At 40.1% G+C, this 24,497-nt stretch overlaps 1 protein-coding gene across 1 annotated transcript in view; it reads right to left on the bottom strand.

Moving 5' to 3' along the window:
• Nucleotides 1-24,497, bottom strand: part of LOC127984280 (intersectin-2) — a 47,191-nt gene that overhangs the window by 17,847 nt on the left and 4,847 nt on the right. Inside the window, exons 2-11 of the mRNA XM_052586859.1 lie at nucleotides 11,465-11,525; nucleotides 6,455-6,547; nucleotides 6,269-6,332; nucleotides 5,539-5,702; nucleotides 3,190-3,381; nucleotides 2,928-2,988; nucleotides 1,173-1,315; nucleotides 1,017-1,080; nucleotides 488-625; nucleotides 306-400 (exon numbers count right to left, since the gene is read on the bottom strand). Coding sequence (XP_052442819.1) covers nucleotides 306-400; nucleotides 488-625; nucleotides 1,017-1,080; nucleotides 1,173-1,315; nucleotides 2,928-2,988; nucleotides 3,190-3,381; nucleotides 5,539-5,702; nucleotides 6,269-6,332; nucleotides 6,455-6,547; nucleotides 11,465-11,471 — 1,021 coding nt within the window. The 5' untranslated portion in view covers nucleotides 11,472-11,525. The remainder of the gene's footprint in view (nucleotides 1-305; nucleotides 401-487; nucleotides 626-1,016; nucleotides 1,081-1,172; nucleotides 1,316-2,927; nucleotides 2,989-3,189; nucleotides 3,382-5,538; nucleotides 5,703-6,268; nucleotides 6,333-6,454; nucleotides 6,548-11,464; nucleotides 11,526-24,497) is intronic.

Here is a 24,497-nt window from a genome sequence, read left to right as displayed (position 1 = left end):
ATGATAACTATGAACATAGATAATGATTATTTTAATGGCTTTCAATGTGAGCATAATGAACCAGGTAAATACATTAATAAGGTACTACAGTAAATGCATGTCTTTTATAGATCAGGTTTAAAATGCAACACACACTTTTGATTATCAAATGTATTTTTAAATTGAGCAATTCTGTATATAGCTCATATAGCATCATTAAAATGCATTTTAAATACATCATATATATTATATAGTATATATGCAATATATTGGAAGCCAAAAATCTCTTGACCACCAGTACGTATGGTTTATGTATATGCAAATACCATTACTCTTGCTTTTCTGTGGATGTTCTGGCTCAATCAGCTCAGTGTTAATCAAAGGAACAGGTCCGTTCAGCAGGTCACATGACTTCACTTGTCTGAAAACAAACACACACTCACAGAATAAACACAGTCTCCTCCATATCTTACTAATTCCAGCATGGGCGGGTCTATGTGTGTCTCACCTGAGTGAAGGTGGCACAAGGTCAGGAGGTAGAGTCAGAGGTAAGGGCCGCCCAGTCTTGGCCATATCAACCAGGTGCATTGCTAGAATAAACTCTTCCGCTCTCAACTGCCCATCACGATCTACATCAGCAAGAGCCCTGAGCAAGAGCGATATATACACATAACATTACCCACCCACAAGCACACACATTTGTGATTGACCTGGAAGCATTTCAAATGTTTAATAGATGAATCAGTTCCTAATTATCCAACTGGCACCTAAACAGCAGATGCAACACTGGAAGTAGGTGTTTAACACACCGCTTCAAGCAATAAAGTGTGATCCAGGGTTTAATGTGTGCGAGTGATTAATGCATGGGTTTTCAACAAGTTTCTGCCTAATTAATTGACACAATTAAAAAAACTAAATTTGGAAATATGTATTAACCAACACAAAGTGCGGAGGATGTCTAATAAAGTAATTAAGACATGTTCTTCATGAGATCAATGAGTGTTTCATATGATGAGTACAGTGTTTCATGAACTCACCATATAGTGGCAAGCTGTGTTTGTGTGAGGTTTGATGCTGTGAGGGCATTTCTGACCTGGGGACCTTCAAATAAACACAAAAGAATTAATGCATGACACGTATGCAGGGATGCTATCATATGCAAACACTACCATTGCCTACAAACACAGACTCACCTGACAGGTATCCACTCATCAGCTTGTCTAGACTGTTGAACTGCTGTCTGTATTTCAGACGGGATGACTGAGGCACCGCCCAATCAGATGCATTCATTTTGGGGGAATTACTTGCAAGGGAGGTGGTGGAGGAAGAGTTAGAACTGTGGAAATTTTGAAAAAAATTATTAGTATGCTTTTCTATAAAAGCGATCATTTAATATGTAATGCTTTTTTGCACCTAATAACCAAATGTATGGTTTTCTTGAATGCATTAACTAATGCTTAATATAGATCCTCTTCATTCTCCAAATCTGCATGTGCTCATATAATTCCTGGGAGTTTTCACTTGTGCAGCACTCTTGAAATTGCATTTGCATTCCAAATTCTTTTCAAATGAGCTCCATTTAGCAGCTGCTCATTAACACTAATATAATCCTCTCATGAACCAATAACCTAGACCATCATAAAGCACAGACAACTGGTCTCAGGCTAGCTGCAGGAACAGCTTTTCCTTTAGTGCTGTAAGATTCTGCTGTGACATTATACTTTAAACAATTGATATGTCTGAGCAACATTTGCTGAATCCTTGTTAGTGCAGTAATTACCACTACCAGGGCCATTAAAATCATAATTAACACTCATAGTTATGAGCAATACCGCAGTATTCTGACTCACTGCTGTCAGTTTACTGATTTTTAAATATTCTGAGATAACACTAACAGGATTCAGCAGCCTTCTGCATTTCGGCATGCGCTGGAATGACAGACAGAACAGGATGAGAGGTTCAGAGAGTGAGATATCATCCTGGTGATTGGCTAATACCCTTACAAACTAAAACAAACACATATTTGCAACACAAGGCTTAGCAGTGTAGCCAGAAATATAGATTTTTCACTCTTTTGAGTTAAAATTTGAAACAATTCTTTAAAACGGACAGATGTCATGGAAATGGAAACTTAGGCAAGTTTATGGCTAAATAAAAAGTGCATTAAAATGACTGCGACATACATGATGTTGCCTAACTCTATATTGCCAAGATAATCATTCCAAATGTATAAAGTGAAGTGAAGTGACATTCAGCCAAGTATGTTGACCCATACTCAGAATTTGTGCTCTGCATTTAACCCATCCGAAATGCACACACACAGAGCAGTGAACACACACACACACACACTGTGAGCACACACCCGGGGCAGTGGGCAGCCATTTATGCTGCGGCGCCCGGGGAGCAGTTGGGGGTTCGATGCCTTGCTCAAGGGCACCTAAGTCGTGGTATTGAAGGTGGAGAGAGAACTGTACATGCACTCCCCCCACCCACAATTCCTGCCGGCCCGGGACTAGAACTCACAACCCTTCGATTGGGAGTCCAACCCTCTAACCATTAGGCCACGACTTAAATGTTAAATGTATACACAGCCTTAGACCCAAATTCATTCAGGCACTGTTTTAATAATCCTTTATTACAGGATTCTTTACAAACGTGTGGCGGACGGATGACTCTCAGCGGAACCCTAACAAGATCCTATTAAGATTCAAGGAGACAGCTGTGCTATTCAAGCACTCTGTCAGCAAACACACTCTTATTTACTACAAACTTCTAGTGCTGGCAAAACAAGCCCAGAGTAACAGGGTGTCTCAGAGCACAGTTCTAAGAAAATCACTGTCTTTTTTTTGCTATCACTGAAACAAATGCTCAAACACTTGCATGCAACAGATATTACACCCAACTCTAATACAAACATCGGCGTTGAACTTAGTATGCATGCTTCACACCTGCTAGAGCCAAGGTCCAAGAGCGAGTGAGATTTACTCAATCCACTGGAGACTGGGAATGCTGGAATGTTAACAGAAGAAAGAGAATTACTTAAAGCAAATGCAAACTTTGTAACTGTGTTATAGATTACGCAATATATCAATGTTTGAGTCTCATTGCATCTACAGTAGATTTATTAGTACATGCATACTGAATGCTCACTTGTGCAAAATGTTGGTTTGCGCTTTGCCCATGAATTTAGGATAGAAGGTGTTACAGTACCTGGTGTTGGTGTGAGGAGAGTTGCATTGCCGTTAGGTAAAGCTGGCACACTGAGAGAGTTGGGCATCTGAGGCAATGGTCCTGACATCACGGTGGGTACAGGAACCAAAGGGGTCATAACAGGGGCTGTGGGGATGGCAGTTAGGATGGGCATCACTGACATGGCAGACAGATTTGGCATGGAGCCCATACCTGAAACACATCAAAGCCAGATTAAATAGGATAATTTCTATGTGATATACTTGTACCATATTGATTGTCAGCTGATTTGATATAAATTTGAATGGATGTCACATTTTACTATACTGTATACTGGATATTTAGCTGTTCATGCTCATTTATGCATTTCTTCTACTTTTGCTATCATCTAACACTCGGTTTAGAATCATTTTTAAAATATTAAAAAAATAATGCAATGCAAAATATCATGTTAAATAACACATTTTCACATTGTACATTCACATTTAGTATTAAAAATGATTTTAGTGTTTTATTTGTAAATGTTTATATTTATTAGTGCTGTCAAAATTAGCGCGTTAACGCATTCGATTAATTTGAAATATTTAACGCGTTAAAAAAAATAACGCAATTAACGCGGTTGCAGTTTTTTTTTATTTCCAGTTGTGGCCTATGTGTGTTCAACGTGCAAAGAAATATGGATAAGACCAAGGAAGGACTTTTAGACGGAAAGTTTCAGTATAAAACTCTGCCGGATTACTCTTCAGTCTGCCACAAGAAACATTACTCTTCATTCAGTCTGCCACAAGAAACAGCAACATTAAAATCATGACCTTTCTGTAACGCTAACGTTAATAAGCTTAAACGAAAAATAACGAAATAATTGTGTAGCGGAGTATTTTTTTGTACACAGTGCCGCGAACTGTCAATCACTCCTGTACGCGTGCATCACTGTCCTCTTCGCAGCTGCAGCAACTTGCGCTCTCTCTCTCTTCATCAAGCTTTAAAACAAAAAGGGGACAAAAAGATCATATTGTCTTTGTGCATAGGCTATAGATTAATTAGATAAATGAATATCTAAATTTGTGCCTTGCCGTCTACAGTATTTTTTTTAGAACTTAGAAAATAGATGCTGCAGCCAATGAGCAGCCAGCGGGGGCTGCAGGACGACTCAACCTCCGCAGACAGTTTTTAATTTTTATCAGACAATAAATACTCAAGATTTTGCTTTAGTATAACTCACAACGAGTTTCACACACCTTCTCCGGCCACGTTGAGTTGTTGACACTTAACAGTGTGAAAAGCGACACATGCGCTATTCACTTGTATAACTTAAGGGTGAATGGGTAATGTAGTTTCTGCTCTGGGTGGGATGAATTAGGAAGCTTGCATTGTGAAGGGCGCTCTGAAAATCGGCAGTGCAGGTAAAAGATTAAAACCTCTATTAAAACAGATGTCCAAATGAGCGTACCGGTACGCTACAAGCACGTTCTGGGCGCACGGAGAGGTGGCGGTACGCTCAAGAGCTATATTTGGAAGTGGCAGTACTGGTGCATACTGGCCCACTTAAAGCACTGGCAATGACTATACTTTGGAATTTTTTTGCAGTCCACTTAGAATTCAACATGGAAATCATTTTTGTTTTTTATTGGCATTGATTGTTTTGAAATTCAAATGGTACTTACATGCCTGTGTTTTTATTTCTGTAAAAAATATGGCTTTCAAGCAAACAGTTAATTTGGAGGATATTGATGGTTTATTGCAGGTATGTTGTTTACATGAGAAAATCTGTGTTACAAGTTAAACAAAAATTCCAATAAACAATCATATTTTGAATTTAAATAGTTTCTTTGTCTTGAGTTTACATTAATTATTTACATTTTACATTTACATATCCAAAAAGTTTCAGTCTTTTAATTGCGATTTTAAAAAATTGTGCGATTAATTAGTTAATTTTTTTTAATCGATTGACAGCACTAATATTTATATAAATAAATAATATTCTATTTAAATGCAATTTTTCTTATTATTTATATTCTATCCTAATATTTATCAATATTACTTTTTTATTTCAGTCTTAGTAATGTTTGTAGGCCTACTTCAACTTAACATTATTCAATTAGTTGCCAAGACAACATTTCTAATTTTCACTTAAGTTTTAAGTTTAGCTTTTTCATCTATTTATTTATTTCATATTATTAGACAGACAGCTCGTACAGTTACACATTTCTGAGATTTTATATTAAAATAATATTATATGTCTTAGTACGTCTTCTTCATCTTCAAAACCTGTAGTATGTGTGTCCCAACCTGTAGTATGAGGCTCAGTAAACCTGTTAACACAGCAAACAAACCTCACATGGCGTTACATAACCAGTTATTAACTCATACCAAAGCGTAATGATGGTGTCATAGCATGGGTAGGCGTCTGCTTCATGATGATTGGCAGGCTGGATGGGAGGGGTTGACCCTGCAGCTGCAGTTTAATTAGTTTCATTGCAATGGAGAATTCCAATCTGTCCATCTTTCCATCCTTTCCTATATCCGCCAATGCCCTGAAATAAAGGCAGCAGATATTCTCATCAAAACGGCTTACAGAGCACTAATTGCTAGGAAAATCCCCACGGAAAAACCCAGAAGTTGGTTTGTGATGACTGACCAGCATTATTGTGGCCTCAGATCTTGTTATGCTACCATATTTATTTAAGAACAAGAGAATTTTAGAACAAGCAAACACTATAAACTCAAATCAGACATTCTGTATCCTGTATCAGTAAATCTACATCCTGTTTGTGGATGGGCGACAGTGTTTACACCAGTAGACTAACCACAGACAGGAAGAGGTTACTTTTGGGAACCACCACCCTCCAGAGATGGCTTCAATTGCACACTGTCCCACACACATTCATTTAAAATGTATTATGACATATCCTGAAATGGCAAACACAATCACATAGGAACATAAATATATCAATGGGGTCAAAAATAGAAAGTGCAACTAATGAAAATGCTACTTAAATGATCTTAGAGATGAAAGAAATGGGAAGGGTTATACAGTTATCTGAAACTGGATTTAGTGTGTGTGTACATTAAGGGTGTGTGTACATGTGTGTATATTTACCAGATGCCTGCTAGGACTGCTGTGGGAAGACCAGACTGTAGGAAGAAAGTTCGAGATTGATCTCCTAGAAAGAAAGAAAAATTATGTGCAGTATATATAGAGGATAATTTGCATGTTCATACACCACCTTACAAAAGTTTTGGGTGACGTGTATGAACAGTGGTGTATGTATGTGTGTGCTCTTACCTGACAAATAACCCAGAGTGGGTGCCAGAGAGTCAAACTGTTTGTCATGTTTCCCCCTCTCTTCTGGAGTTATAGCCCAAATATTAAAACCAACTGCGACAATGACAGGGACAGAGAAAGTGAAAGAAATGTTATTTCTTTTGATTATTATATTCGGTCTTCTCAAATCTCATCCTGGATCAGCTGTTGTGTTTCTCCTTTCTGGGTCTTGAAGCTCCTGCCAGTTCTCTTCGAGTTTGTCTGTTTCTTTGACAAAGGCTGTTGGCTTGTGTGATCCAGGCATTAGAGATGTCTGGCTGGAGAGAGGCTGCACATTTTATTTATTTAAATGGAATGACAGTGCCATTAATAATTATTTCCTATTTATTGTGAACCATGATGTCTCGCAGAGGCAGTAGGCAAAGATCTATCAAAAATGTCAGTGTCCAATAACAACTTGCTCCAATTAAAATGCTCAAAGTGAGTCAATCAGCTGTGTAGCTGCTCTGACTATGTGGATTCCTTCAAAAAGGAACTTTATATAGTTGAGGGAATAGTTCATCCAGAAATGAAAATTTACTCACACTTAGGCCACCCAAGACATACTGAAGCTGTCAAATGTAACACATCAGAGAGGCAAAACTGACGTCTATTTGCGAAAATGTGCTTTGATGCGCTTGTTTGATAACTTGTGGTTAAGGCGCCACTCAGCGGTCAAACGCTGCAAATGCATTCTACAGACGCCGCGGCGGCAGTACGTGCGACGGTAAAAAGGGCCTTTAGGCTGTCCACCCACTGTAGATGAGACTGTTTCTTCACTGGAATAAATTTTGAGACATTTAGAATTACAGCATTTACTCACTAATTGATCCTCTGCAGGTAATGGGTGCCGTCAGAATAAAAATCCAAACATTTTATAAAACAGCACAATAATCCACCAACTCAAGACCATCAATTAATGTCTTATGTAGGTGAAAAGCTGCATCTATGTAAGAAATAAATGCTCATTAAGGAATTTTAACTTTATTCCATTTCAACTTGCCAATGTGCAGCACAAAACTGAACTGTGCATATTTCTCTCCTGTTTTAGAATGGACGATTATTAAGTGGTGAAAGCAGAAAGCAATGTTAGGAATAGAGGAAGTTAAAAACATCTTAAAAATTAATTTATTTTTATATTTATTTTTTCCTTCACAAGATATTAAGTGATGGGCCAGAGTCTTGTGGATTTTTGTGATGTTTTTATTAGATGTTTGGACTCTCATTCTGATGGCACCCATTCACTGCAGAGGATCGATCAGAAATCAAGTGATGCTAAATTTCTCCAAATTTGGTGCAAAGAAGAAACAAACTCATCTACATCTGAGTGTACATTTTTAGCAAATTATAACTCTTGGGTGAACTATTCCTGTAATGAAAGAATGGGGCAAAATGTTAACACTCCCTCTTGTTCATTCTTTCTTTCTCAGCCTTTCTTTTTCTCTGGGGAGGAAACAAACTACTTTCAGCTCACGATTCCTGCATTGTCAGCAGAGCTAAGATTCTGAAAAAGGCCATCATGATTAATTAAGCGCAGGTCTGTGGATTCATGTGATGTCTTTCTTCACATTAATTTAGCTCATTCAACAAAAGATAAAAGCTGTTTGACAGTTTGAGATAATCAGCCTTTACTTCAGGAAAATGGAGCTACTTTTTATGACATAAAAGGAGCAATTAGTCCAACTTTCAACAAACTAGTAGCACTAGATAAAAAAATATTAAACTCTAAAGAAATCAATAGTACTTTGAATATGTTTGAAATTGCATTCACTCACACGACTATGATTTATAAGTAGTTTAACAGTCAGCAGATTTGTTTTATTTTTACATTAATCTGGCCCTGTCCTTATGGGAGCCAATGTCTTGATGGTGAATCTGAAATGTTCTAAACAATGGAAAAATATGTTACATTGTAAAACTGATTTACTGTAGGCTGATTTGTGCTAAAACTATTTGCAATAACAAAGCAACATCTTATTTTTCGCTGCAATGTCATTCTATTGTGAAGCACATATGATACCAAAGGCAGTAACTACAAGGACACTGAGGATCCTCGATGTTAAGTCAGTGAGCCTAAAAGCAGAACCCAGGACATATTTACATTTTTGGTGGAATTGTTGGGACACAGCTCATGAAGCAGAAGCATGAATACATTTTACACAGTATTCAAGGACAAACGGTTCCACAATCAGGTCATTTGGCAACGGACTGTGTCAGTGTGGGAATCAGGCAGTCTGTGTGATGGTGTGTTCAGGTGCTCCTTTGGGAAATTTTAATCACTCCAGGCCACACAGTGAAGCATTTACTTGAGGTTTATAACTAATTCAGGCCCAATTAGCAATTAATGTGGTAAGAGTAAGTGCTTCTCTGTTTCGAAGATTTACTAGGTTTGCATTTAGCATTAGCGCTCAAGACAGAAACAACTACACAAATTTAAGATCCCAGCTGATATATGCAATTTACAGAAGCATATAAACTTAAAGCATCCAAAAATACCAAACATTATAAGCAAACAATATCGGTTTCTCACTTTGCACTTCCAGGCTCATTAAACCGTGAAGAGGCAACCCTTTACCAAAAGCACTAAGAGGATTAACCACTACATAAACAAATGAACAAGTATTCACAGAGACAAAATAAGCTTGCAGACAAACACACACACACACACACACAAACACATTCCTGAAAATGTCCAAAATGTTCTTTACAGTGCTGAAATTAGCATTTATTTGGAATGATAAAGCAATTTAGCTTCAGCCCACAGTATATAGCTATTTACACAAATATGACTTATGTCAGGAACCTACCAGCAGTATTTAAACCTACAACCTCAGCTTTTCCTACTTTTACAACCACCATCATCGTGCAGCCTTCAACAAATATTTGTTATTATTTTCTTAAAAGCCAGGAAATTGTGCTAAAGAATAAATGCTTCAGTTTTACTTCACTTTAAAATCACACATCAAAACACACCCAAGATATTAAACAAACTCCACTCACCCTGCCTGCTCTCTTTCTCTAGTTATCTTGGACTGAAAGATGAATATTTTATAAAAACCTGAACAAGAGCTGACATGAACCACATCAGACGACTGTCTCAATCAGTACATTTGAAAGGCTCCTTCAGATTTAACTCACAAACAAGTATAAAGGTATTACACATTTTTTGGAATACAAATGGATTTTGATTATAGGGGCTGCATAGACTAGTCAACTAATACACTAGTCGACCGAATAAATGCATACTCCGAAAGAACTCCACAAGACATGCGTGATTATACCATCTGGATGGTTGAAATTGAACAGGAGAATGCACATTTAAAACACCTTATTGTGCAGGTAAGTTAATCGGCGTAGAATTTATTCCCACAAGCAAGTATCTGATTTAGAACGAGCAGAAATCTGTGAGAATCATAATGACCCAAAGACAAAAGAATTGATAAAAATGAGCAGCAGCGCTGTGTCATATGCCGTAGCTGTGCACAAGGTGTTCGAGTCTCAGCTCCAGGTTCTGGCTTATTTGTTCATTAATGACGTCATCAACGACTAGTCGACGCTCACATAAATGTTGACTTTTAAAAATCTGAAGTCATTTAACCCCTATAATTTTGATATTCATTTATTGTACAGAATTTGTTTGCCGCTTTTATTCAAAGTATCGTTCACTGCATTCTTTTTTGCAGGTAATACAGTATACCATTGTAAAACTATGACATTCAATGAAGTACCATGTAAAAACTATTAAATATTAATATTATAGCGATTCAGTATGATATCATTTAAAGTAACCATGGTACTGTATTACTATGCTATACCATCACTGTAGAATGGTGCCACCACAATTGCGATGTAACTGAAGTAGTGACAGTCTTTTCTTCTTCATCGAGACATACATCTGAGTGAAATTGATTATTAAGAAGAAAAAATGTAGGGCAGGTCCAAATCATCGTTTTTTATTGGATGGAGGCATATCAAAAAGCTTGCCATCGATTGTAAGGGACAGGGTTTAAGCGGATGGAAGTTTAACATATGCATAGATTATTCATTCATGATAAAATCAATAATATGCATTTAGAAAAGAGATGGAGTGATTTCCTTTAACCTACAAATGTGGTCCATGTTGTAACATTCAAATGTATCAAATTAAAAAAAATTTACCTTATTTTATTTCACCAAAAATATTAAGTTGTAAAAATATTACACATACTTATAAAAGGTACCTCATCTAGGTAATTTTGAATAAAAATTTCCTTTAAAGAGTTTAGCAAATATTAGTCTTTCCCTATATAAATAAGGAAGCAGTCTTTAACAACTTTAAACTGGGTGTGTTCTGTACAAACCCTGCGCTGAATCTCAAAAATATGAACAGTCTGATCACTAAGAGTCTGTTCAGCCTTAGAAGATTCAACAACACAAGAACTTCTCATGTTTTTCTCATAAGTGCAGCTCTGCAATGAACTATGCTGTAATGATTCAGCTCAGAAGCCAAATGAGCTGCATCTGAATTTTTCTCCATAGCCTCCTTCATCCTTCATCCTTTTAAAGGCATAGGTTCAACCAAAATTACATTTCGTCATCATTTACTCACCCCCATTTTGTTCCAAATCTGTATGACCTTCTTTTTGCAGAACAAATAAGATATTGTCAGAGCTGCTCCCTTTTATAATGAAAGTGAATGGAGACCAGAAGCTGACAAGCTCCACACTAAAATGGTCATAAAAATGGTTCATATGACAGATCTCTATTTAAAAAAAATGAAGTGACATTTTTAAGTGATTCATCAAAAGTCAAGTCTTGGCAGTCATGGAAAACATTTACAGCACTTTCATTGTGTGGAAAAGAGCAGCTTGAGCATTCTCCTACACATCTCCTTTTGTGTTCCACAGAAGACAGAACACTATATGAGTTTTAAAAGACATAAGGGTGAGTAAATGATCATGGGTTTTTTTTTTTAATCCATGCCCCTGACACACAAAAGAGCTGTGTTCTTACCATTCATGACTGCAGGTGGGATGTGAGGGACCCTCTACTCGACCGGCTGGCTAATACTCATCTGGAGAAACAGAGAAAGAAAGGATTTTACAAGCAGACAAGCAACAGAGGACACACTATGATGGGAATAGAAAGAGGTGAAATGAGAGAGAGACTGTGAACAAGTGAAAAGGATAAAATGGTAAGAAGAGAACAAGTAGAGAGTAATGAGAATGGAAAAGAGGGCTTTTAAAGGATGGACAGAGGGAGATGCACCTCTTCTCAACTGCTCTTGAACATTTTGGCCATTGTTTCTATCCATTTTCCTCTTATACTCAATCATGTTGTTTGCCAAAACACACACACACACACACATACAACAAGCCACATCCCCTTTGCTCCATCACGCACTCACACACAAACAGGATATTGATTGTGCCAGTGCGTTTTCGCCTAATGCAAAGCAACTGTTGGTCTCTGTCTTTGCTCTAAAGCTCTTTCTGGGAAATCAGCCCTGCGTCTCACAGCTAAATCTGAGACAGTGCTCCATGGACAGATTGAACAAACACAAGCGAAACAAACTCCCATTACAGCTGAGGAGGTCTGAGCCCGTTTAAACACTTACTGAAAAAATCTAGAAGTCCAGTAAGGGTGAGAGTTGCGGTGACCACAGCTACATTCACACAGCAGCAGGTTGTCAGTCCTCGAAGTACTATATAGTACTCTAAATAGCCCTTTTTTCCTTTTTTGTTTTATGTGCTACATGCATTCACAAATGAAAACAGTCACAAATGTTAAGGCTTTTAATCTTAATAAATCTTCTGTAACATCATAAAATGTCTTTACTGTCATTTTGATCAATTTAATAAATCCTTGCTAAATAAATGTTTTTGTTTATTCATTAAAAAATTAAATAAAGTGACCCCAATCAGTAAGTCAATCCCAAACACTGACTGTGTGCATATTTAGTTTCATAGTTGCATGTACTGCAGAAGAACTGTTTTCATTTTGCCTAAAAGCTGTAAACCTGTAGAACCTGGCTAGATACAGATTCTTCCTAGTTAAACTGTCACCAGTGCGAGAAAGTTTCATGTGTACAAACAAACAATAAAAAAAAAGTTGGAAGGTGATTTAGTCAGTGACATTACAGACTAATATATTTGTTTACAAGAGAGCACAGCTTAAGGCAATGTTTTAAAGTAGGCCTACTTCAAATGAGTTTACCTTTTTATATACTTGACAGTTTACGTAATTGCAGGCAACATACAGGTTTATGAAAAGTAATCCATCAGTTACATTAATGTTGACTGCATTTTTGTGTAGCATTCTCAAAGAAAAAGATATTTAAACAGTTCAGCATCAGTCTGTCTAATGGTCACTTTAGAGCCATTTTCACATAGTTGATTTAAGTTCAAATTCCATAACTTATCTTTTATTTTTAAATGGAAGTCACTGGAATGTTTTCAAACGGATTGGCAGTATTTCAGCTGCTATGGGGGAGGCAGTAGTGGTGCGGCTCGGTTGTTATCCACCCAGGAGTGAGAGACAAAATATTACATCTTTCAATAACTGCTCTGTTATGCTAGAGTGCATTAGTATACAAATCAGCACGTCTCTGCACTTCAGCTGTCAGCAAATTTTCCTGCAGCATTGGGAGTGTTTGAATCTACTTTTTCAACTTCTCATTAGTCTTGCATGCCAGTGACTCAAGTAGCGCACAAACCTCTTCTTGCTCATTTTCTCTAATACTGATCAGTCTACTACATCCAGGCAGCAAATATCTGATTATCATTTGGCTGAGAATATACTATGCACCACAATTACTCACTTCTAATGTCCTACAGATCACTGTATTTGGTATTATCAGTCAAGCCCAGTTTCTGAGTCATTAGGCCATTCAAATTCGAAGATAAGAATTAGTTCTTGTCTCTGAATTTGATTTGCTTAATGGCTCAGAAATGAACTAATTTCTTATAAAAAAAATATTTTAAAAAACCCTCACACTGATATATGAAAGGTTTAGACGCTCAAAATGAAATATTATTTTAGACTTACAGCATAAAACTTTACATTTACTCCAATATTAATAAATTATCATAGTTTTTACAATCCTTCTTGGTTAAAAATGTTGGTTAGAAACAGATTTTCAAAGCTCTTTACACTGCAAAAAGCGCTTTCCTTTCACAGTAGGAATTTCAGTTACATTTAGCATTAATAACTGACAAAAACAAAGACTTTCATATGTAATGTTCCTTTTTTTTTTTTTGTCTGCTTAGCACAACAGTCTCAACTTACAATGCCACAAACAGCTTAGCATGTCCGCACTTACAAAACAGCTCTGCATTATTGCATTGCACTGTGTTGTGCTGCTTTTATGGCTCCCAGGAGAATCAGAGCTCTGTTGACTGCTGGATTATCTTTGCTTTTATGCATTAATCACATTTTAGATAGTAAATGATTTCACACCATTAGTATACAGTACCTTTTGTTACCTCTGCGATGCAATAACAGCAAGTTACTAGAGTCGAAAATGTCACCCAACAGAATGAACAGATAAAACTATGCAAAACAGCACAGTGCAAAAGATCTACAAGTTCTGCTCCTTTTTCTAAAGTCCAAAAGCCTTAATAAAAAGTAACCTGAGTTTAAATCCCTGTTATATGTCCTCTCCAAATATTTTTTTCCTCTCTCTTCTCCCATTGCTTTGTGTCTAGACTTCATTGTTCTATCTAATTTATAATGCGAATGAAGAAGAGAGGCATCATCAGTTTTGCATTAAGCAGTACCAAGGCTTATGTGCTTAGAGCTATATCTCCGAATATGATTCATGAACAGCAGAGTATCATTCATTTCTGCAGACTACAGAGGTTAACAGTATCATTACAGTGTAACTGAAGGGATCAGATATAAAGGACTGTTCATCTCGGGTTTCGTGTCATGAAGTCGAATCAAAAGCTTATGTTTGACCTTAAATTCATCCATCACATGTGCTTTGATTGATCTCGCTCATTATAAAACATTTCCAAAGTTAAAGGAAAGCCTTTTGGCATATCAAACTTACTTTTAAAATGAGCAATAATAATAGTAAAAGTATTTAGGCCTAATTGTGGTTCATTCAGACTGTGGAAATGCTTAAAAACACACTAAGTTATAACATCTTTGTAGTGTTCTTCTTAATATGAGCTGACACTCTTGAGATTGCCATTTGAGGCAGAAGAGAAGAGAAATGGAGGTAATAAGACTGAAGGTGTGACCCAGGGTTCTCGTCCCCTACTAATCTATTTTGTGCAAATAAAGAGTCCATTACAAATCAATAAATGGAGGGTTAATAGACTGATGGATAGATTAAAGAGCTGAAAGCTGAGGCAGACAGAATCTGTGGTCTCACACTGAAACTCCAAACTTCTTTAGGCTGCTGTGATTGCTTTTACTACATAAGAATTCTCTTCAGTCTTTTACTTTGCCGTACTTTGCATTTCATATTAAACCTTCTGTCCAATCACCTCACTCAATGCCTGCTTTAAATAATAATAAAACACAAAAAATATATTATCATTATTAATATTCGCTGTAATAGCATTTATCTCTTTCAGTTTTAAAGTGATAGTTAAAAAAAAAAAAAATCTGTGATTAAGTGGTCACCCTCATGTCGTTCCAAACCTGTAAGACCTTCGTTAATCTTCGGAACACAGATTAAGATATTTTCATTGAAATCCAAGACCCTGCATAGACAATACTGCAACTACCACATTCAAGGTCCAGAAAGGTATGTGACATTAATGGTTCAACTAATTTTATGAAGCTACAAGTCTGCAAGGGCTGAGACGATTAGTCGACATTATCGACAAGGTCGGCAATAAATAATAGTCGACAAATATTTTTGTTGTCGAATAGCCATTTGACCTCATTTGACCTAATGTAAAGGCTTGCAGTAACATGGCTTGACCATTGTCGCGCTGTAGTGCAAGACTGTAATTCAGCCAACCCGGATGCAGTTCAAGAGAAGAAGACAAACACAGTTTATGAGGGTCAGAGCGTAAACACAGCTGAACCAGATGCTCTCAAAAACAAAAATGACAGCGGTGAGACAACAGCAGTTAAGAAAGCATCTGATCATAGCAATGCGTGAATGATTGCAGGAGCTCTGCAATCGGCATTCACATCACGTCTATTTATATAGTGCTTTATACATGAGACTGATTTAAAGGAAGCAGCTTTACAGTATTAAACATGAAAAAAACAATGTCCTTGACATTTTCTGTTATAAATCAGCTATCCATTGTGGAGCAACCTAAAAATCTTTTATTACTAAATGCAAAAAAAAAAAAAAAATGTATTAATTTAAAAAACTTTATTACACTAAAGTTATAGTTTTATTGGCAAAGATTAAAGATTAATCTAGCTCAGCACAGTTTTCATCATTATAACAATATAAGGTGTTTTAAGCTAATGTTTTAAATAATATTAATCTAAGTCTTATCACTATTATTTTGTTCCATATCCATATGAATTACAAAAGAATGTCTCTGTCTATCATCTCATTTTGTGTGCCAAATATTTGTATTGTAAAAAAAAACTGCATAACAATTTCAACTAATTGTACAATAGTATAAATATATAACGTAACATTTATATATAAATGTTTGAAATTCTAGAGAATTTCAAGAGCTTTTCAAGATTGAAGAGCTGAAATGATTGCCTTATTTATTAGTTAGAATAAGTATAACTCAATATTTTATGTAATTGTACAATTGAACAAAGCCTACTGATTAATCTGTGAAATAATCAACAATGTCGATTAATCATTGTAATAATCATTAGATAAATCATCAAAATAATAATTTGTTGCAACCCATAGCTTCGAGAATACTCTATGCTCAAAGAAAGCAAAAATAACTTTATTCAACAATTCATTTTCTTTACGTAATGTGCATTGAAGACTGACAAGAATATAATTTTTTTTATAAAGTCATTATTTTGGTTTTCTTTGCACACAAAAAGTATTGTCGTAGCTTCATAAAAATTCAGGTTGAACCACTGATGTCACATGGACTGTTTTAACAATGTCCTTACTACCTTTTCCGGGTCTTGAACATGGTAGTCCCCTTAATGTCTATGCAGGATCAGATAGTTCTCAGATTTCATAAAAAATATCTTAATTAGTGTTCCAAAGATGAACGAAGGTCTTACAGGTTTGCAACAGCATGAGGGTTAGTAATTAATGGCAGAATTTTTGGGTGGACTATCCCTTTAAATATATCACACAATAACATACACGGTTCAACATGCAAGTCATCAAGCTAGTGGACTCAATATGAGAAGAAGGTGAAGTGGATCTCAGTCACAAAGACAAAGCCCTTTATCACACATATACAGACCACATCCACATACCTACATACACAGACAAACATTTTTCTAATTCAGTTTAATCCAATTATTTAATTTAGGGCCTAAACTGGGACTTTATTCCAGAGGTCAATATAAGGGAATTAGCATTAATATATGCTCCAGTTTTCCTTTTGATAAAGCTAAAACTAAAACATAAAAAAAGGATATCCAATTGCCATTTATCATTGAACTTAAAATAATTATCTTTAGGAACAAGAGAAAGTCATAATTATTATAAATTCCAGGCTCTGGGTAATATTTGCAGAAAAACTTCCCTATTACATATTAGAGAGTATAAGAGAGATTTAAACATGATGTTCAAAGCTAAAGTGACTGTTCAACTTTTGTTCAGTGTGTGTGTGTGTGTGTGTGTGTGTGTGTGTGTGTATATATATATATATATATATATATATATATATATAAAACATCCACTGAAAACACAAAACTAAATGTCAAAGAAAAAACACACAGTCATGGAATTCTTAGCTCATTTATATGCACATAGTCAATACCTGACATTTACATGTCATTACTAACAGGGGGAATATTCTGATTAATTTCTAAATCAGTTTATATAATCCTCCAAATAATTTGCATAAAACCTCACAGACAAACAAATATCATCCACAGTCCATTCAGACACATTGTTCACGATAACTGAAGTGTTTATGGGAATCAGGGAGGGAATTTTTTCTAGAACATCTTGTGCTCTAGAGATGTGGCTCGGGCTCGGGATGTGGATGAGAGGTTCAGAGGTGTAATGGACCCAGGATGAATTGCTTATTAAAAACTGCTCTCTAAATTCCATTCTCAATTTCACTGTTCTCATGTAGACTAAACTAGATTGAATATTAAATTGGATCTCTCTATCTAATGCTGCAGAGATGAACATAGAGAAAAAGAGAGGACTTTGTACATCAGTGATCTTGTAGCACAGCCTGCAGATCCATGTTTATTAGAGTAACTCTAATATACCTCTCTTGCTTTTTCTTGCCACGTACACACTGCAGCTAAATACATTGTCACTCTTATTCGGAGTGCTTAATCCTATTCTATGAGTGAAAACCACATTCTATATCTGAATTCACACAGGACCAATCAAATGCTAACACAAGTAACACTGTTAGGGTTTTTTTTTTCTTTTTTTTGCCTGTCTTGACAGTAGTTTACTTAAAAAGCCAGACTCTGTGATTTCAGGAATGGCTCTTAAAATCTGTAAACAGAGCAATAATTTGGAGTGAACCCCCACATTCATATATGCAATGCTCTTTCTAACTGGAGTTAAAGTCACTGTGAGTCTCACGGTAAGTCTCACAATAAATTTAAGATGGGCAGCAGCAACATTTCTATTTACACCCACACAAATATGTCTCCCCGAAGCTCTGAGAAAACATTGCTTGAGATTTGGGCTGCACTGTCATGGTCTTGTCATGATCCTGTCTCTATCTCTCTCTTCTTCTCCCTCTGTCTCCCCCTGCTGGTTTTTCCCCTCCTGTCTCCCTCGCTCTTCGCTTATGTGTCACAGCTGTCTTCACTTCTCATTAAGATAATTCCCCCTCCACCTGGTTCTCATCCTGCCTTGTTATTTGGGCTACTTCTACCCTCTCGTTCCCGTGTCTCATTGTCAGATTGTTACTTCCGAATGAAGCCGTTGCCTTTGGCGTCCGTGTTAGCAGTTTGTCTTGGTCCTGTCCTGTCTAGTCGGGGTGAAGTTAGTTGTCTACTATCGCTACCTGTACCTCTCTGTGCTCACCCTTTATACCCCACAGAACCTTACCTGCTGTTCTACGCCGCTACCGCCCCGCACTGCGAGCACCGATCCCCGGCTCTCCCCTGAGCCCAATCAAAGCCTCCACCTCGCCAGCCTTCTGGTAGTTCCAGCCACGGAGGTTTCCTGTGTTAGTTTAACCCAGCCTTCGGGTCTTCCTTAGTTTTCATCTTTGTACTCCTTTGTTGGATTTTCCTGTGGCTTTCCTTTGTTGGATTAAAGACTGTCATTTTGCCCTCGCATTTGAGTCCCCTCTCTTCAATACCCATCACAGAACAATCTGACCAAGATGGACTCAGCGAGTGGCAGTCCGTTCCAGACCGCCGTTGAGCACCAGGGCGTCCTCCTCGGGAGGCATGAGGAAGACATCTCCGCTACCCGACACGCCGTCGGTTCTTTGGCTGCCCAAATGTCCGAGCTGTCCAGCCAGGTCCACAACCTGCGTCTCCAGCCTTCCGCCTCTTATTCTCCTCCGGGTCAGACGGAGCCTCGGATAAACAATCCTCCGGTCTATTCGGGTGAGCCAACTCAGTGCCGCGCTTTCCTTACCCAGTGTGAGGTGGTATTCTCGCTCCAGCCCGTTACATATGCTAAGGAGAGGGCCAAGGTGGCTTTCGTTCTTTCACTCCTCCACGGGCGGGCTCGCGAATGGGGAACGGCCAACTGGGAGACGGAGGCAGAGTGTACCTCAACCTTTGAGCGCTTCAAGGAGGAGATGATCCGGGTCTTCGACCGTTCCGCCTACGGAGAGGAGGCGTCCCGTCGACTTTCCACACTCCGGCAGGGAAGACGATCCGTGCCGGATTTCTCCGTTGAGTTCCGGACCCTCGCTACCACCTGTGGGTGGAACCAGCCCGCACTGACTGCTCGCTTCCTGGAGGGCTTGTCTCCAGAGGTGCGGGACGAGGTCCTCGTCCGTGAAATCCCCGCCCGGCTCGACGACCTTATCGACCTGGCCATCCGGGTGGAGAGACGGTTTGATCAGCGCCGTCGTGCTCATCGCCTAGAGGAGAGTCTCTTCTCGCCGCCTCGAGTCAGCCCCTCCCACTCAGAACCGGAACCCATGCAGCTGGGTGGTCTGCGTATTTCGCCTAAGGAGCGTCAGAGGAGGATCTCTAACCGCCTCTGCATGTACTGTGCTAGTGCCTCTCACTTTGTGTTTTCGTGTCCGGTAAAAGCCAACGCTCGCCAGTAGGAGGAGGGTTACTGGCGAGCGCTACCACTAAGTCCATCCCTTCCACTTCCTGCACGATACTTCCAGCGCATCTCCAGTGGGCGGGGTCGTCAGCCTCCTGTGCGGCCTTGATCGACTCTGGGGCCGAGGGAAACTTTTTGGATGAGAAGTGGGCGCTCCAACAAGGTATTCCGCTCACACCGCTAAGAGACTCCACCTCTTTATTTGCCCTTGATGGCAGCGCCCTACCTAGGGTACAGAAACAGACTATCCCTTTAACTCTAACCATTTCTGGCAACCATAAAGAGACAGTTTCCTTTTTAATTTTTCAATCTCCTTTTACCCCTTTAGTACTGGGGCACCCTTGGTTAGAACTTCACAATCCACACATTGACTGGGCTAGGGGGTCTGTTTTGTCTTGGAAGTTGTCGTGTCATGTTAAGTGTTTAGCCTCGGCTGTTCCCCCCGTGTCTTCTGTTTCTGTGTTGCAGGAGGAGACGGGAGATCTGACTGGGGTTCCGGAGGAGTATCACGATTTGCGAGGGGTGTTCAGCCGTTCTCGAGCCATGTCTCTTCCGCCCCACCGTCCGTATGACTGCGCTATTGATCTCCGCCCGGGGACCACGCCCCCTCGGGGTAGGCTCTATTCTCTTTCTGCTCCCGAACGGGAGGCTTTAGAGAATTATTTATCTGAGTCTCTCAGCGCCGGCACAATCGTTCCGTCCTCGTCGCCTGCCGGCGCCGGATTCTTTTTTGTTAAGAAGAAAGACGGTTCTTTACGCCCATGCATTGATTATCGGGGGCTGAACGACATCACGATTAAGAACCGTTACCCCTTGCCACTGATGTCCTCAGCCTTCGATATCCTGCAGGGGGCAAAAGTCTTTACCAAGCTCGACCTACGTAACGCCTACCATCTCGTACGCATTCGGGAGGGGGACGAGTGGAAGACCGCCTTTAACACGCCCCTCGGCCACTTCGAGTATAGGGTCCTCCCCTTCGGATTGGTTAACGCCCCCGCTGTCTTTCAGGCTCTGATCAATGACGTCCTTCGGGATATGCTCAATTTATTCGTTTTTGTCTATCTCGATGACATTTTGATTTTTTCGCCCTCTCTCCAGGTTCATGTGCAGCACGTTCGCCGCGTTCTCCAACGTTTGCTTGAGAATCGACTCTTTGTTAAGGCCGAGAAGTGCTCCTTTCATGCTTCGTCTATAACGTTTTTAGGCTCCGTTATCTCGGCAGAGGGGATCAAGATGGACCCTACCAAGGTCCAGGCCGTGCTCGATTGGCCCGTCCCTGAGTCTCGTGTCTCGCTACAGCGCTTTCTCGGTTTTGCTAATTTTTATCGCCGCTTTATACGCAACTTCAGTCAGGTGGCCGCGCCACTCACTGCCCTCACTTCGGTTAAGTCTCGTTTCAGTTGGTCCGGTTCTGCGCAGGAGGCGTTTGACCGGCTAAAGACCCTTTTTACGTCCGCACCCATCCTCCGCACCCCAGATAGCTCTAGACAGTTTATCGTTGAGGTCGATGCCTCCGAGGTGGGGGTGGGAGCCGTTCTTTCCCAACGGTCAGCGTCGGATAATAAGATACACCCTTGCGCGTACTTCTCCCACCGCCTTTCCCCCGCTGAACGTAATTATGATGTCGGGAATCGAGAGCTCCTCGCCATCCGCCTGGCGTTGGGTGAGTGGCGGCAGTGGTTAGAGGGATCCTCTGTCCCTTTTATTGTTTTAACGGATCATCGCAATTTAGAATACATTCGCTCCGCCAAGAGATTGAACTCGCGTCAGGCTCGCTGGGCCCTTTTCTTTACGCGTTTTGATTTTGTCATTTCATACCGTCCGGGCTCTAAGAACGGTAAACCAGATGCGTTGTCTCGACTCTTCGATCCCTCGGTCGGCCGCACCCCCCGAGAGGAAATTATCCCTTCCGGTCGGGTGGTGGGGGCTACGGTCTGGGGAATCGAGAGACAGGTTAAACGCGCTCTCTCTCACGTCGCTACTCCCCGTAACTGCCCTAGGGGCAGCCTTTTTGTCCCCATTCCCACACGATTAGCGGTTCTTCAATGGGCCCATTCTTCTAGACTAGCGGTTCATCCCGGTGCTCGAGGCACTGTCGCATTTATCCGCCAGCGTTTCTGGTGGCCCTCTTTAGAACGTGATGCGCGCCGCTTTATCGCTGCCTGCTCTGTCTGTGCCCAAACCAAAGCAGGCAACTCTCCGCCTGCTGGTCTTCTCCGACCGCTACCTGTTCCCTCTCGCCCGTGGTCCCATATAGCTCTCGACTTTATCACCGGTCTTCCGCCCTCAGCCGGCAAGACTGTCATCCTGACGGTAGTCGATCGCTTCTCAAAATCGGCGCACTTCATTCCTCTTATCAAACTTCCCTCTGCGAAGGAAACGGCCCAGATTATGATTGATAATGTGTTTAAGTATCACGGGTTGCCCACCGATGTCGTGTCCGATAGGGGTCCGCAATTCGCCTCGCAGTTCTGGAAAGAATTTTGCCGTCTCATAGGGGCCACTGCTAGCCTTTCCTCGGGTTTTCACCCACAGACTAACGGCCAGGCCGAGCGAGCCAATCAGATTGTTGCCCGCATGCTCCGCAGTCTAGCCTTTCGCAATCCCTCATCTTGGGTCGAACAGCTTTCCTGGGCTGAGTATGCTCATAATTCCCTCCCCTCCTCAGCCTCTGGTATCTCTCCCTTTCAATGTTGCCTCGGCTATCAACCGCCCTTATTTTCGTCCCAAGAGACCGATTCTCACTGCCCGTCCGTTCAGACCTTTATCAGTCGCTGTAAACGAACCTGGAAGAGGGTGAGATCCGCACTTTGTCGTTCTAAGAGACGCATGTGCGTGGCTGCCAATAAATCGCGTGTCAAGAGTCCTCGCTATGCCGCGGGTCAGAGGGTTTGGCTTTCTACATCTAATTTACCCCTCCAGTCTGACTCCCGTAAACTGGCTCCCCGCTTCATCGGGCCGTTCCGCATTATCAAGATCGTTAACCCTGTCGCCGTCAAACTCCGGTTGCCGCATAATCTTCGTCGTGTTCACCCGGTGTTTCACGTCTCCTGCATTAAACCGACCTCTCGCTCCCCCCCTCCCACGTCCTTCTCTGCCGTTCGTATCGAAGACTCCCCGGTCTACACCGTCCGCAGGATCATAGATAGGCGGCGTCGGGGTCGTGGTTACCAATACTTAGTCGATTGGCAGGGGTATGGTCCTGAGGAGAGGAGTTGGGTCTCCCCTAAGGATATCCTGGACCCCTCGCTCATTGATGATTTCCTCCGGTCTCGCCAGCATTTCCCCGCTGGAGCGCCTGGAGGCGCTCTTTGAGGAGAGGGTACTGTCATGGTCTTGTCATGATCCTGTCTCTATCTCTCTCTTCTTCTCCCTCTGTCTCCCCCTGCTGGTTTTTCCCCTCCTGTCTCCCTCGCTCTTCGCTTATGTGTCACAGCTGTCTTCACTTCTCATTAAGATAATTCCCCCTCCACCTGGTTCTCATCCTGCCTTGTTATTTGGGCTACTTCTACCCTCTCGTTCCCGTGTCTCATTGTCAGATTGTTACTTCCGAATGAAGCCGTTGCCTTTGGCGTCCGTGTTAGCAGTTTGTCTTGGTCCTGTCCTGTCTAGTCGGGGTGAAGTTAGTTGTCTACTATCGCTACCTGTACCTCTCTGTGCTCACCCTTTATACCCCACAGAACCTTACCTGCTGTTCTACGCCGCTACCGCCCCGCACTGCGAGCACCGATCCCCGGCTCTCCCCTGAGCCCAATCAAAGCCTCCACCTCGCCAGCCTTCTGGTAGTTCCAGCCACGGAGGTTTCCTGTGTTAGTTTAACCCAGCCTTCGGGTCTTCCTTAGTTTTCATCTTTGTACTCCTTTGTTGGATTTTCCTGTGGCTTTCCTTTGTTGGATTAAAGACTGTCATTTTGCCCTCGCATTTGAGTCCCCTCTCTTCAATACCCATCACATGCACAAATACAAAAACTGGTCACTACAAAGACAGAGAGACATAAAGTCAGAAACTGCCCCTTCTCTGAATCAATTAGTCTCTTTATAACAACCAAGGGGTTTCATTAGTATAAACATGGAGAGGAAGATACTGTATATTTTATGGTATATTTCTAAAATAATGCATTGGTACCAAGATCGTGAATTGTGGAAACCAATAAAATGAAACTTTTGGATGATAAACCTAAATGTACATACCTGAAATAAAGATTATTATCATGAAACTATATATAGTAATTATTATATTAATCTATACTATGAAGTTGTAGTTTAAAAACTATATATATATATATATATATACTGTATATATGTAAAAATATAAATAAGTCTATATTAAGGCTGTCAACAGTTATACAAATTACACTTGTTCATACATAATTTACATACACAAAAAAATAGTAAATATTTTATATGCCTATGATATATATTTATGTGTAGATTTCCTATTTCCTTAACTTTAAATATCTTTAATTTAATGTCCAATTCAGAGATTAAGATGCTTGCTGAGTTTGTTTTTTACCTATAGCATAGACTGTTTGAAAGAGTAATAATGACTACATTAAGCATGCTTAATAAGATACATTTCTGGTTTGTTCTCAAAAGGAGTATTGAATTGGGTATTAAGTCTTACTGTGGGGTACTACAAAGCCTTTAATTGTCAATTGTTACCTTGAACACTTCCTCATTTGCGTCAGTATGGACAATATCA

Source organism: Carassius gibelio, chromosome B20, assembly GCF_023724105.1.
Source record: "Carassius gibelio isolate Cgi1373 ecotype wild population from Czech Republic chromosome B20, carGib1.2-hapl.c, whole genome shotgun sequence".
Classification (NCBI taxonomy): Eukaryota; Metazoa; Chordata; class Actinopteri; order Cypriniformes; family Cyprinidae; genus Carassius; species Carassius gibelio.
The sequence above is the reverse complement of the archived record's forward strand: the minus strand, read 5'-3'. Positions and strand labels throughout refer to the sequence as shown.